Here is a 14283-nt window from a genome sequence, read left to right as displayed (position 1 = left end):
CAGTCTGAGAAGCCCCAAATGTGTTTGAGACCCCCAAAATCAGTTCAAGAAACCCAAAATCACTCTGAGGATCCCCAAAATCACTTTGAGGACCCTCGAGTTTGTTTGAAGACCCCCAAAATTACTTTGAGACCCCTAAAATCTGTTCGAGCACCCCTAAGTCAGTTGGAGAAGCCCCAAACGGGTTTGAGACCCCCCAAATGAGTCGGAGACCCCGAAAATCAGTTCGAGAAATCCAAAATCACTCTGAGGACCCCCAAAATCACTCTGAGGACCCCCAAAATCACTTTTAGGGCCCCAAAATGGGTGGGAGGACCCCCCAGGAGGGCCTGGAGGAGCCCAAATTTGGGGTTTCGGCCCTTAAGGTGTCCCCGGGGGGGTCCCGTGGCTGCAAATCCGGGGGACCCCCCCTGGGAGGGGAGGGAGACCCCCCCTCAATTTTGTAATTTTGGGGGGAGTTAAACAGAGGGGACCCCCCCACCCCCCCCAGAATCACCCGCCGGAGGTGACGGGGGGGGGACCCAGGGGTGGCGGGGGGGGCACCCAGGGGTGGGGGCGCACCCAGGGGTGGGGGGGGGGGGGGGGCTCACCTGGCCCCCCCCCCGCGGTGCCGAGGTGGGCGCTGCTCCCACCCACGGCGTTACATAAAGGCTGATTAATATTCCTGAATATCGCTCGGGGGCTGCGCTCCCGCCTGCCGGGGAGGCTGCGGGGGGGTCCCCGAACCCCAAACCCCAAACCCCCCCCGGGCCATCTCTGGGACCCCCCGGCCCAGCCCTGAGAACCCCCCGGGTCAGCCCTGGGGTCCTCGCACCCTAAACCCCCCTGGCCCAACCCTGAGACCCCCCCCGGGTCAGCCCTGGGGTCCTCGCACCCCAAACCCCCCCTGGCCCAACCCTGAGACCCCTCCCGGGTCAGCCCCGAGACCCCTCCCGGGTCATCCCTGGGGTCCCCGCACCCCAAATTCCCCCCGGGCCATCTCTGAGATCCCCCCCGGGCCAGCCCCGAGACCCCCCCGGGCCATCTCCGAGACCCCCCTGGCCCAGCCCTGAGACTCCCCGGGTCATCTTTGAGACCCCTCAGGGTCAGCCCTGAGACCCCAGTCAGCCCTGAGACCCCTCCCGGGTCAGCCCTGGGGTCCCTGCACCCCAAATTCCCCCCGGGCCATCTCTGAGACCCCCCCGGGCCGGCCCTGAGGTCCCCGCACCCCAAACCCCCCCCGGGTTCAGCCCTGAGACCCCCCCAGGCCGGCCCGAGACCCCCCCCCCCACTCCGCCCTGAGACCCCCCCGGGTCATCCCTGAGGTCCCCGCACCCCAAACCCCCCCCGGGTTCATCCCTGAGACCCCCCCGGGCCAGCAGCGCCCCCGAGGGGCTCCAGGGGGATCTGGGGGGGTCTCAGGGTGTGGATCAGGGGATGTGGGGGGGTCCCGCTCCAGGTGCCCCCCCAGCCCAGGTGAGGGGGTTTGGGTAGGACTACAACAACTGGGGGGGGTGGGGGCTGCTGACCCCCCCCGAGGGGAGGGGACAAAGGGGCCCTGCCGGGGTCGGGGATGGACGGGGCCGGGGGCACCGGGGGGGTCACGGGGGGCTCTGACCCCTCCCGAACCCCCCCACATCCCCCGGGGGTCCCGGGCCACCTCCCCCTCCCCCTTTGGCCCCGCGGATCCCGGGGGTCCTGACCCCCCCCCCCCCAGCTCCAGGAGGTTTTGGGGTCCCCTCGGTTGGGCACAGCCCCGGGGGGGTCCCGGCTGCCCCCCGGGGGGGGTCCCGGGTCCCCTCCCTCCCCTCGGGGGGTCCCGGGGCAGCCCCCGCTCCCCCCCGCGTTCCCCTGGGGGTCCCGGCGCCGCGCGGGGCTGGGCGGACCCCCCGGTCCCGGCCCCCGCCCCCGGCTCCCCCGCCCCGCCCCGCCCGCCGGTGCCGGTGCCGGTGCCGGTGCCGGCTCGGGGAAAGTTGCGGCGAGCCCCGGGCGGCGGAGGCAGCGCCGGTGGCCGCGGGGACCGGGGCTCGGGCGACACCGGCGACAGCGGCGGCACCGGCGGCACCGGCCGAGCATCCCCCCGGTAGGAGCGCGCAGCATCCCCGGTGCCGGCGCTGCCCATCCCGGCGCTGCCATCCCCGCTCCTCCGCTCCCCTCCCGCTGCTTCTCCCCCGCTTCCCGCCCGTTCTCCATCCCCGGTTCTCCATCCCCGGTTCTCTATTCCCGGTTCTCCATCCCCGGTTCTCCATTCCCGGTTCTCCCCCCGGTTTTCCACCCCCGGTTCTCGGTTCCCGGTTCTCCATCCCCTTTCCCCCAGCCCCGTTCTCGGTTCCCGGCTCTCCCCTCCCGGTTCTCCGTTCCCGGCCCTCTCCTCCCCGGCTCTCCCCGGTTCTCCCCTGCCGTTGCTCCCACCCCCGGTGCCCGGATCCATCTTGGCTCCGGTGCTGCCTGCGCAGCCGCCGGCTACCGGGGGGCGGGGGGAGGCCGGGGCGGGGGGGCGCCCGCCGGGGCTGCGGCCGCTACCGGGGCCCGCAGGAGCCGCCGGCAGCCGGGGCCGGGGGAGCCGCCGGGGGCCGCGGGGGCTCCGGGGGTGCGGGAGGGACCGGGAGCCGGGGCCGGGGGAGGCGCGGGGGGCTCCGGGAGGGACCGGGGGGGCTCCGGGAGGGACGGGGGGGGCTCCGGGAGGACCGGGAGGGACCGGGAAGGAGCCGCGGCTGCCGGAGGGAGCCGGGCCGGGCTGAGCCGCGCCGCCGGTGCCCAGGGGCGATGGAGCCGCCGCGGAGCCTCCCGGGGCTGGAGCGGGAGCGGCCGGCGCTGGACGCGGCCGGGGGGTGCCCGTCCCCGCTGGACGCCAGGGCCGTGCCCGGCAGGAAGGTCTGGGTCAAGCTGCGGGCGCTGTGAGTGACCCCCCGGCCGCGGGACCCCCGCCCCAAAGAGAGACCCCAAACCCGGAGAGAGACACCCCAGAGAGAGAGACCCCAAACCCGGAGAGAGACCCCAAAGAGAGACCCCAAACCCGGAGAGAGAGACCCCAAAGAGAGACCCCAAAACCCGGAGAGAGACACCCCAAAGAGAGACCCCAAACCCGGAGAGAGACACCCCAAAGAGAGAGACCCCAAACCCAGAGAGAGACACCCCAAAGAGAGACCCCAAACCCAGAGAGAGACACCCCAAAGAGAGACCCCAAACCCAGAGAGAGACACCCCAAAGAGAGAGACCCCAAACCCAGAGAGAGCCCCGGAGGGACCCCCAAAGAGACACCCCCGAAAGAGAGGACACCCCCCAAAACTGGGACCCCCCAAACCCCAAACTGGGACCCCCAAACCGGGACCCTGAAACCCACACTCCAAACTGGAACCCCCAAACCGGGACCTCTTAAACTCCAAACTGGGACCCCCAAATCGGGACCTTTAGACCCTAAATTTGGACCTTAAACCCTTAAACCTTAAACCCCCAAACCCGGGGCCCCCAAACCAGGACCCCTCAGACCCAAACTGGGACCTCCACCCAAACCCCAAACCGGAACCCCCAAGCCGGGACCCGTGCCCCATCCGAGGATCCCACCCCAACCAACCCCTGACCCCCCCATTCTGGGGACCCCCTCCCCCTCTAAGACCCCCACCCCCAAAAAAGGCCCCTGGGACCCTGGCTGTCCCCAAGGGACCCCTGGGGTGTCCCCCTCCTTTGGGACCCCCTTGGGGACAGACTTGGGGGTCCCCTCCCCTCGTGTGGCGCTCTGGGGGTGTCACCGCGGGGTGACAGCGAGCCCGGGGTGTCCCCAAGCCTGCGGGGACAGCGCAGGTGCCGCAGGTGCCACCTCCGTGTCACCGGGGGGGGGGGTGCCGGGGGTGCCACCCCCTCACCTGTGCCAGGCGCTCACGTGCCCCGCGCCCACCTGCGGCACGTGCGGCGCCCGGGGGGGGGGGGTCCCCGTGGGGCGGGGGCGGCCCGGGGGGCACCACGTGCGTGGGGACACGCGTGGGGACACGTGTGGGACACGGGGAGGGCACAGGCGGGGCGGGGCACACGCGTGGGACACACCTGGGCCGCGTGTGACGCACCTGGGCGCCCCTGGGGACACGGGGGTGACACTGTGGGGGTGACACTGACACTGTGGGGGTGTCACACACACACGTGCGTGCAGGGGGGGTTGTGGCACTCTGGGGGTGTCACACGCGTGTCCCCACGTGTCGCTCCCACAGGTGGGTGACCGCGTGTCCCCAAAGTCGGGGCTGTCCCCTCCTGAGCCCCCCCGGTGTCCCCCCCGCCCCATTCCCAGGGGTGACAGTCCCCGGGGTCCCTGAGGCCACCCTGTCACCCGTGGGGTGGCCCTGGGGACACGGGGGTCACCAGCAGGGGACATGGTGGTGGCAGGTGGCCCGGGGGTGGCACCCGGCAGGGTGGCACAGCCCGACCCTCGTCCCCTTGTCCCCACGAGTGACACGGGGGTCACCAAGGCGGGGGGCCCGGGGGGTGGCCGTCCCCAAGGGGGCGTCCCTGAGGGTCCCCACGGGGGTGGCCGCCATGCACGGGAAGGTGACAATCGCTGTCCCCAAGGTCACGGCAGCGCTGGTGACGTCTGTGCCCCCCCCCGCTCCCCCCGGCCCCCCTCGCTGTCACTGTCACTGTCACCGTCACTGTCGCCGTGACCGGGGGACGTGGTGGCCCCTCCCCAGCGCGTGGCTCCGGTGACCGCGGCGGCCACAGCCGTGTCCTTGTGCTGGCACGGTGGCAGCGCCCGTGTCCCCATGCTGTCACCACCCTGGGCCCCCCCCCTGTGCCACCTGTGCCACCCCCGTGCCACCTGTGCCACCCTGTGCCACCCCGTGCCACCTGTGCCACCCCACGTCGCGGTGCCACCGGTGCCACGGGGGTGGCACTCCCCAGACAGGACTCCCCCCAATTCCCTGTCCCCTTCCTGTGACACCCCTCGTGTCCCCAACTGGGGGGGCTGTCCCTGCTCTCCTGGGGGTGTCAATGCCACCCTGGGAGTCTCTAACACGCTGTCCCCAACCTGGGGGCTGGCCCCTCTGTCCCCGGGTGTCCCTAACCTGCTGTCCCCTCCCTGGGCTATTGCAGGGTGTCCCTAACCCTCTGTACCCCCCTGTGCCAGGGGTCCCATCTGTCCCTGGGTGTCCCTAACCCTCTGTACCCCCCTGTGCTGGGGTCCCATCTGTCCCCAGGTGTCCCTGACTCCCTGTCCCCCCCAGGGCTGTCCCCTGGTGTCCCTGTCCCCCACTGTGCTGGGGTCCCCACTGTCCCTGGGTGTCCCTAACCCACTGTCCCTTCCTGGGGCTGTCCCTGGGTGTCCCTAACCCTCTGTCCCCCCACTGCCAGGGGTCCCTGCTGTCCCCCCTGTCGCCCCATTCTGGGGGTCCCTAACCCTGTGCCCCCATTCCAGGGGTGCCCCCTGTCCCTGCTGTCCCCTGCTGTCCCTAACCCTGTCCCCCCATTCCAGGGGTGCCCCCTGTCCCTGCTGTCCCCTGCTGTCCCTAACCCTGTGCCCCCGTTCCAGGGGTGCCCCCTGTCCCTGCTGTCCCCTGCTGTCCCTAACCCTGTGCCCCCGTTCCGGGGGTGCCCCCCGTGCCCCCCAGGCTCCGTTTCCTGGTCAAGCAGCTCGAGGCGGGTGAGGTCAGCGTGGAGGAGCTGAAGCGCAACTTGGAGTACGCGGCCTCCCTGCTCGAGGCCGTGTGCATCGATGAGACCAGGTGGGCAGGGGACACCCTGGGGACACCCTGGGGACACCCTGGGGACACCCCGGGTGTGGGATTGATGGGGGTAGCACGGTCGGGATGGATGGAGATGAGAGATCTCTGCAGGCGGGTGGTGGAATTTGGGGTTTATTGCAAAGGGGCTGGGGGCAGGGGCCTTTTGGGGTTTGGGGTTTATTGCAAAGGGCCAAGTGCAGGGGCCTTTTGGGGTTTGGGGTTTATTGCAAAGGGCCAAGTTTTGGGGCCTTTTGGAATTTGGGGTTTATTGCAAAGGGACACGTGCAGGGCCCTTTTGGGGTTTGGGGTTTATTGCAAAGGGACACGTGCAGGGGCCTTTTGGGATTTGGGGATTATTGCAGAGGGCCTGGGTGCAGGGCCCTGCTGGGAGCTGCCAGGCACAGCTCAGAGCAGGACTGAGAGGAGAGAGGGGTAGAGAGGATGAGAGGGTAAGAGAGCAAAAGGACAAGAGAGTAAAAGGGGTAAGAGCATAGCAAAGTAAGAGCCAAGAGACGAGAGATAAGAGACAAGAGATAAGAGACCAGAGATAAGAGAGCGAAGTTCCCGTTCCAATACAATAAATCATCTTCTGTGCTGAATATTCTGATTCTCACTCACCAATCTAGCACAACATACAAATCTTAGAGCATTTCCATCCGGCCTATAGGAACCACTACATTGCCATACTGTGCTACATTTCAAACCTTAAAAACTCCTCTTTAGACTTCTTCTATTACCATACTGTGCTACATTTCAAACCTTAAAAACTCCTCTTTAGACTTCTTCTATTACCATACTGTGCTACATTTCAAACCTTAAAAACTCCTCTTTAGACTTCTTCTATTACCATACTGTGCTACATTTTAAACCTTAAAAACTCCTCTTTAGACTTCTTCTATTACCATACTGTGCTACATTTCAAACCTTAAAAACTCCTCTTTAGACTTCTTCTATTACCATACTGTGCTACATTTTAAACCTTAAAAACTCCTCTTTAGACTTCTTCTGCCGAGCTGGCAGAGTTTGCTCGGACTCTCAGACCTGCCTGCTAGCAGAGAGTCTTGTTTCACCCAAAAACGATCCCTTTCAGCCAGCCACGCCGTTGTTCTCCCGTTGTTCAGTAACGGAGGGATCTCCAAGCTTGCTTCCATTTCAATCTCACGGTTCCCATGTTCTCAGAACCTTTTGCCAGGCACTTTGCAAAGCTTCCTTGCCTTGTTGGATCTCCCCCAACACCCGGGGACGCCCGGGGGACGCTGGGGGCCGTGCCGGGGCGGGGACGCAGCGCTGAGTGCCGCCGTGCCCCCAGGCAGGTGCTGGACACGGAGGACGAGCTGCGGGACATGGGCTCGGACGCGGCCGTGCCCTCCGAGGTGCGGGACTGGCTCGCAGCCACCTTCACGCAGCAGGCGCGGGCCAAGGGCCGCCGGGCCGAGGAGAAACCCAAATTCCGCAGCATCGTGCACGCCGTGCAGGCCGGCATCTTCGTGGAGAGGTGACAAAAAGGGGACACGGGACGGGGACACGGCGAGGGGGGCGTGGGGGACACTCTGAGCGAGGCACAGGGGGGACAGGGACACGGGGACACCTCAAGGGGGACACAATGGGGACAGGGAGGGCACAGGGGGGAGAGGGACACGGGGACACCTCAAGGGGGACACAATGGGGACAGGGAGGGCACAGGGGGGACAGGGACACCCTGAGGAGGGCACAGGGGACACAGGGACACCCCAAGGATGGCACAGGGGGGACAGGGACACCCCAATGATGGCACAGGGGACACAGGGACACCCCAAGGATGGCACAGGGAGGACAGGGACACACCGAGGATGGCGTGGAGGGGACACAGTGGGGACAGAGCTCAGGGGAGGATGTGACACTGTGGGAGGTGAGCTGAGAGCAGAGGAGTCCCCAAAAACCCCCCAGGGACTGTCCCCAGCATCAGGTGGGTCCCCAAAACCCAAGAGGGTCCCTGGAACCGAGGAGGGTCCCCAGGTGTGTCCCCAGGTGTGTCCCCAGGGCTGTCCCCAGGGCTGTCCCCAGCCCCAGGTGTGTCCCCAGCCCCAGGTGTGTCCCCAGGGCTGTCCCCAGCCCCAGGTGTGTCCCCAGGTGTGTCCCCAGCCCCAGGTGTGTCCCCAGGGCTGTCCCCAGCTCTGTCCCCAGCCCCGGGGGTCCCCAGCCCCCCCAGTCCCCCCAGCTCTGCCTCCCCCCAGGATGTTCCGCCGGACGTACACGGCCGTGGGGCCCAGCTACTCCTCCTCCGTCCTCAACTGCCTGAAGGTACCAAAAAAAACCCCAAAAAACTCCAAAACCAAGGGAGGGGGCTGCTGGGAGCCACTGGGAATGGCTGGGAATAACTGGGAATCAACGGGAATCAATGGGAATCACTGAAAATCATTGGGAATCTTTGGAAATCAATGGGAATTACTGGGAATCAATGGGAATTTGGGAATCACTGTGAATCTTTGGGAATCAATGGGAATATCTGGGAATCACTGGAAATCACTGGGAATCTTTGGAAATCAATGGGAATTACTGGGAATTACTGGGAATTTGGGAATCACTGTGAATCTTGGGAATCAGTGGGTATCTCTGGGAATCACTGGGAATTTGGGAATCAATGGGAATATCTGGGAATCACTGGGAATCTCTGGAAATCACTGGGAATTACTGGGAATTTGAGAATCAATGGGAATATCTGGGAATCACTGGGAAACTTTGGGAACCAGTGGGAATCACCAGAAATCAGTGGGAACAGCTAGGAATAAATGGGAATAACAGGGAATAAACGGGAATCCTCGGCTTCCCTGGGGTTTTACTGGGCTCTACTGGGATTTCCTGGGCACGCCTGGAATTCCCGTCCGTCCCTGGCATTCCCGGGTCCCCCCAGTGTCCCCGGTGTCCCCAGCGGTGTCCCCGGTGTCCCCGCAGGGGCTGGACCAGTGGTGCTTTGACGTGTTCTCGCTGCACCGCGCGGCCGAGGAGCACTCGCTGCGCACGGTGGTGTTCGAGCTCTTCACCCGCCACAACCTCAACAGCCGCTTCAAGGTGGGAACGGAGCCCCAAAATACCCCCCCCAAAATCCCCCCAAAATCCCACCCACAACCTCAACAGCTGCTTCGAGCTGTGACCCAACATCCAAAATCCTCCAAAACATCCCCAAAAAAACCCCCCCAAAACCCCAACAACCCCAAAACCCTCCCCAGGAGCCCCAGACTCCAACCCAGGACTCCCTCTGGATCCTCCCAAACTCCCCTCCAGGACCCCCGAGCTGCCCCTCAGGGCCTGTCCCCTCCCTGTCACCCCGATGTCCCCTCTGGCAGATCCCGGGCGCGTTCCTGACGTCGCTGCTGGAGGCGCTGGAGGGCGGCTACGGAAAGTTCCGGAACCCCTACCACAACCAGGTGCACGCGGCCGACGTCACCCAGACCGTGCACTGCTTCCTGCTGCGCACCGGCATGCTGGTACGGGGACACGGGGACACGGGGACACACACGGGGCTGTCCCCACCGCCTGGCAGTGCTCGTTGCCATGGGAACGTCCCCAGGGTGGCACCGGGGGACACGCATGGGTGGCACCTGGAATGTGACCATGCACGGTTGTCACACGCGGGGTGGCACCTGGCACATGTCTGTGCCCCACTGTCCCTACACAATTGTCACATGTGGGGTGGCACCTGTCACATGTCTGTGCCCCACTGTCCCTACACAACTGTCACATGTGGGGTGGCACCTGGTGCATGTGCTGCCCGTTGTCCCCACGTGGCTGTCACAGCAAACTCATGGGGGGGGGTGGCCCTGTCCCCATCCCTGTCCCTGACTCGCTGTCTATGTCCCATCCCTGTCCCTGTCCCCATCCCTGTTCCCATTCCTGTCCCCATCCCTGTCCCTGACTCACTGTCGCTGTCCCATCTCTGTCCCTGTCCCATCCCTGTCCCTGTCCCTGTCCCTGTCCCCGTCCCTGTCCCCAGCACTGCCTGTCCGAGATCGAGCTCCTGGCCATCGTCTTCGCCGCTGCCATCCACGACTTCGAGCACACGGGGACAACGAACAGCTTCCACATCCAGACCAAGTGAGGGCACGGGGACAGGGCACGGCACGGCATGGGTGGCACAGCATGGCACGGGTGGCACAGCATGGCACAGGAACATGGCACGGCATAGGGACACAGCGTGGAATGGGGGACACGGCATGGCACGGGTGGCATGACATGGCACAGGGGACACAGCACGGCACAGGGACACGGCATGGCACAGGGACATGGCATTGCATGGGTGACATGGCACAGCATGGGTGACACAGCATGGCACAGGTGACATAGCATGGCACTGAGACACAGCATGGCATGGGGGACACAGCACAGGTGGCACACCAGATATGGCACAGCATGGCACAGCACGGGTGGCACAGCATGGCTTGGGTGGCACAGCATGGTATGGGTGGCACGGCGTGTCCCAGGCACTGCTGCAGACCCACCCTGGGGACACCTGGGGAACGCTCAGGGCCACCAACACAGCTGGGACACAGCCGTGCTGCCACCCAGGGCCACCCCTCGCTGCGGGGGCCCTGTCCCCATGCCCAGTGTCCCCATGGTGTCCCCATGGTGTCCCCAGGTCGGACACCGCCATCCTGTACAACGACCGCTCGGTGCTGGAGAACCACCACATCAGCGCCGTGTTCCGCCTGATGCAGGACGAGGAGCTCAACATCTTTGTCAACCTCACCAAGGACGAGTTCGCGTAAGGTCCCCTCGCTGTCCCCTCGCTGTCCCCACCCTGTCCCCGTGCTGTCCCCTGACCGTGTCCCCTCTGTCCCCGCAGCGAGCTGCGGGCGCTGGTCATCGAGATGGTCCTGGCCACCGACATGTCCTGCCACTTCCAGCAGGTCAAGTCCATGAAGACGGCGCTGCAGCAGCTGGAGAGGTGGGTGGGGGCGGTGGCCAGCCCCCAGACGTGTCCCCAGGGGTGGCGGGGTGGCTTTGGGGACAATCTGGGCTGTTGTCCCCAGGCTGGACAAGTCCAAGGTGCTGTCGCTGCTGCTGCACGCGGCCGACATCAGCCACCCCACCAAGCAGTGGGCGGTGCACAGCCGCTGGACCAAGGCCCTCATGGAGGAGTTCTTCCGGCAGGTAGGGCCGGGGCCGGGCGGGGGGACGCGGGGGACACCCCGTGGGGACACCACAGATGTCCCTTGCCTTGCCAGGGGGACAAGGAGGCCGAGCTGGGGCTGCCCTTCTCGCCCCTCTGCGACCGCACCTCCACGCTGGTGGCCCAGTCGCAGATCGGTGAGTCCGGGCGAGGTCCCGTCCCCGTGCTGTCCCCTCACTGTCCCCACGCCATCCCCACGCTGTCCCCGGTGTGTCCCCAGCAGCGCCGTGTCCCCTCCTGTCCCCAGGGTTCATCGACTTCATCGTGGAGCCGACGTTCTCGGTGCTCACCGACGTGGCTGAGAAGTTGGTGACGCCGCTGGCCGAGGACGGCTCCAAGGCCAAGGGCAACCCCGCGGCCGCCCAGCAGCCCAGGTGGGTGTCCCTGTCCCCGAGGTTTGTGCCCTGTGGTGGCAGCGGTGGCCCTGGCCCGCTGCCAGCTGTCCCCATTGTCCCCCAGCTCGCAGTGGCGGCAGCCGTCCCTGGATGAGCACCTGGAGGACATCAAAGCCGACCTGGCCGGGTTCCGCTCCACCTGGACCAAGCACATCCAGGAGAACAAGCAGAAGTGGAAGGAGAGGGCGGCCAGCGGTAGGGAATGGCCACCGCGGCCATTATGGGCCACCATGGCCAGTACGGCCACCATGTCCACCATGACCACGCCACCAATGGCCACCATGACCACCAATGGCCACCATGACCACCAATGGTCACCATGACCACCAATGGCCACCGTGGCCACCACAGTCATTATGCACCACCACGGCCACCACGGCCACCATGGCCACCAATGGCCAACAATGGCCACCACAGCCACCATGGCCACCATCCATGGTCACTACAGCTGCTGTGACCACCAGTGGCCAGTGTGGCCACTGGGGAGGGGTTGGGGACCACCACGAACTGTTCAGGGCCAGTTCTGTCCCAGTGTCCCCAGACTGGGAGGTGACACAAGCACGGCGTGGGTGGCACAACCTGGGCCGTCCAGGGGGGTGGCCCTGGTGGGGACAGAAGTTCCAGGGTGTCCCCGGTGACCCTGCCCGTGTCCCCCCAGGCATCACCAACCAGGCGTCCATCGATGAGCTGTCCCCGTGCGAGGAGCCCGCGGCCACCGGGACCCACAGCGAGAACGGGGACGTGGAATAGCGGGGGGAGGAGCCAGGTGGGGACACTGGGAAAGGGGCGGGGACACCGGGAAAGAGGGCGGGGACACTGGGAGAAGGGGCGGGGACACCGGGAGAAGGGGCGGGGAAAATGGGAAAGGGGCGGGGACAGCGGGAGAAGGGGCGGGGACGGCGGGAGAAGCGAGTTGGGGACACTGGGAGTGGGTTGGGGACATGGCGGTGACTGTCCCCTCCCGGCAGGTCCCTGTCCAGCAGAGTGACACCGTCTCGTCTTCGATGCCATCGAGTTCAGAACCATCTGTGCCAGGAGCCCCTGGGGCCGGGCTTGGGTCGGTGTCACCGCTGTGCCAGGCCCGGTGTCACCACTGTGCCAGGATTGGTGTCACCGCTGTGCCAGTACCAGTGTCACCCTCATGCCAGGCTTGGTCTCACCACCATGCCAGGATTGGTGTCACCGCTGTGCCAGGCCCGGTGTCACCATTGTGCCAGGATTGGTGTCACCTCCATGCCAGGATTGGTGTCACCTCTGTGCCAGGACCGGTGTCACCCTCGTGCCAGGCCCGGTGTCACCCCTGTGCCAGGCCCAGTGGTGTCACCCCTGTGCCAGTAGCCCCCCGGGCTGTCCCCTCTGTCCCGGTGTCACCGGTCCCTCACTGCCACCCCCGGCCCCCCACCGGGCTCCATCCTTTGGGATTTTTAAAAACGCTTTTCCTGCTCGGGAGGGGCTGGGGCGGGGTCGGTGGCACTGGGGACAGCTGGGGGGGGACACGCTGTCACCATCAGGGCCACCACGCTCCCCTTGGTGTGGTGGTGACACTGTGAGGGTGGCACTGTGCCCTGTCCCCTTCCTGCCCAGGGACGGGGACAGGGACAGGGACAAGTGAGGGGACAGGGATGGGGACAAGGCCAGGGATGGGGACAGGGACAGGCACAGGGACAGGGAGGTCCCATCTGGCGCGGCGTGGGTGGCAGTGGGGACAGGGAGTGGCGGGGACAGGGATGGGTCCCACTCTGATGTCCCCTGGCTCCAGCACGTCCCTGGAACGCCCCCGGTTCCTGCGACATCCCGGGAGTGCTCAGGAATGCTGGGAATGTTCCGGAATGTTCCGGAATGTTCCGGAATGCTCCCACATACTGGTCCAGCCGCCCCCTCCAGCTCCAGTGAGCCCCGGGAACCCTGGAATGTTTGGGGAATCCATGGATCCAACCTCGGATCCGGGAATATTTCAGAATCCTGGATCTAGGCTTGGGATCTTCCAGCATCCTGGATTTGGCCTTGGGAATGTCCCAGGATCTCGAATCCAGGCTCGGGAATATTCCAGGATCCCAAACTGTGCATCAGGAATGTTCCAGGATCCCAGATCCAGCCCTGGGAATGCTCCAGGATCCCAAATCTGGCCTTGGGATCTTCCAGGATCCATCCCCAGGAATGTTCCAGAATTGTGGATCCAGCCTCGGGAATGTCCCAGGATCCCGAATCCGGGCTCAGGAATGTTCCAGGATCCCGAACTGAGCTTGAGGAATGTTCCAGAATCCTGGATCCAGCCCCGGGAATGCTCCAGGATCCCAGATTCGGGAACGCTCCAGAATCTGGGATCTGGGAACGTTCCAGGATCCCGGGTGCACCCTCGGGAATGTTCGGGACCGTCCCGGGAATGCTCAGGAATGTTCGGGAACGCCCGGCCCCCCCCGCCCCCCCTGCCCCCCCCGTGTTTGTATTTTTGTACCCCGTGTCCCCCCCCCCCGTGTCCCCCCCCCCGTGTCCCCTCCGTGTCCCCTCCGTGTCCCCCCCTCGGTCACCGCTGGCAGAGCTCCCCCCACCCCCCCCGCATGTGGTGTCCCCCCCTCCGCGCCGCCGCTTACGAGCAATTAATTATTAATTAACGAGTTAATTAATAAATGCCGCCGCCACCACGGCCGCGCTCCAGCCATTGGGGGGGGGGGCGGAATTTGGGGAGGGGGCAGAACCCGGGGGGGGGGGGTGGCCCCAAGGGGGGTCCTGGAGCCCCCCCAGTATCCAAAAAGGGGGCCCTGACCTCCCCCAGTACCCAAAAGGGGGGTCCCGACCCCCCCCAAGCGCCCAAACTGGGTCTGGGGTCCCCCCTAACACATATGGGGGGGTGGGGCCTGAAGCCCCCTCAGCCCCCAAAAGGGGGTCCTGAGCCCCCCCCAGGCACCCAAGAGGGGGGTCCCGACCCCCACCCCAGAACCCAAAGGGGTTTTTGACCCCCCCCAGCCCCCAAATTGGTTTGGACCCCCCCCTACCCAAAAGGGGGTCCCACCCCCTCCTCCCCCCCCCCCCCCGGCGCGGCCCAAGCAGGAGGCGG

At 65.7% G+C, this 14283-nt stretch overlaps 1 protein-coding gene and 1 long non-coding RNA gene across 2 annotated transcripts; one reads left to right on the top strand and one right to left on the bottom strand.

Moving 5' to 3' along the window:
• Positions 1-1889: 1889 nt before the first annotated feature.
• Positions 1890-13870, top strand: PDE1B (phosphodiesterase 1B). Its single transcript, XM_077192652.1, has 16 exons — positions 1890-2060; positions 2740-2876; positions 5574-5687; positions 6997-7182; positions 7901-7967; positions 8619-8735; positions 9011-9151; positions 9658-9758; positions 10300-10425; positions 10507-10608; positions 10694-10814; positions 10889-10970; positions 11081-11207; positions 11293-11423; positions 11887-11994; positions 12197-13870. Exons 2-15 carry the CDS (start codon positions 2746-2748, stop codon positions 11976-11978), a joined length of 1638 nt encoding a protein of 545 aa, XP_077048767.1. The 5' UTR covers positions 1890-2060; positions 2740-2745; the 3' UTR covers positions 11979-11994; positions 12197-13870.
• Positions 6208-7722, bottom strand: LOC143696446 (uncharacterized). Its single transcript, XR_013185861.1, has 2 exons — positions 7335-7722; positions 6208-7275 (listed from the first exon to the last, which is right to left on the bottom strand). It is a non-coding gene; the product is annotated as an uncharacterized LOC143696446 (long non-coding RNA).
• Positions 13871-14283: the final 413 nt, after the last annotated feature.

The sequence above is a fragment of the Agelaius phoeniceus genome, chromosome 35 (assembly GCF_051311805.1).
Source record: "Agelaius phoeniceus isolate bAgePho1 chromosome 35, bAgePho1.hap1, whole genome shotgun sequence".
Lineage (NCBI taxonomy): Eukaryota > Metazoa > Chordata > Aves > Passeriformes > Icteridae > Agelaius > Agelaius phoeniceus.
Note: the sequence above shows the minus strand (reverse complement) of the source record. Positions and strands in the feature narration are given on the sequence as shown.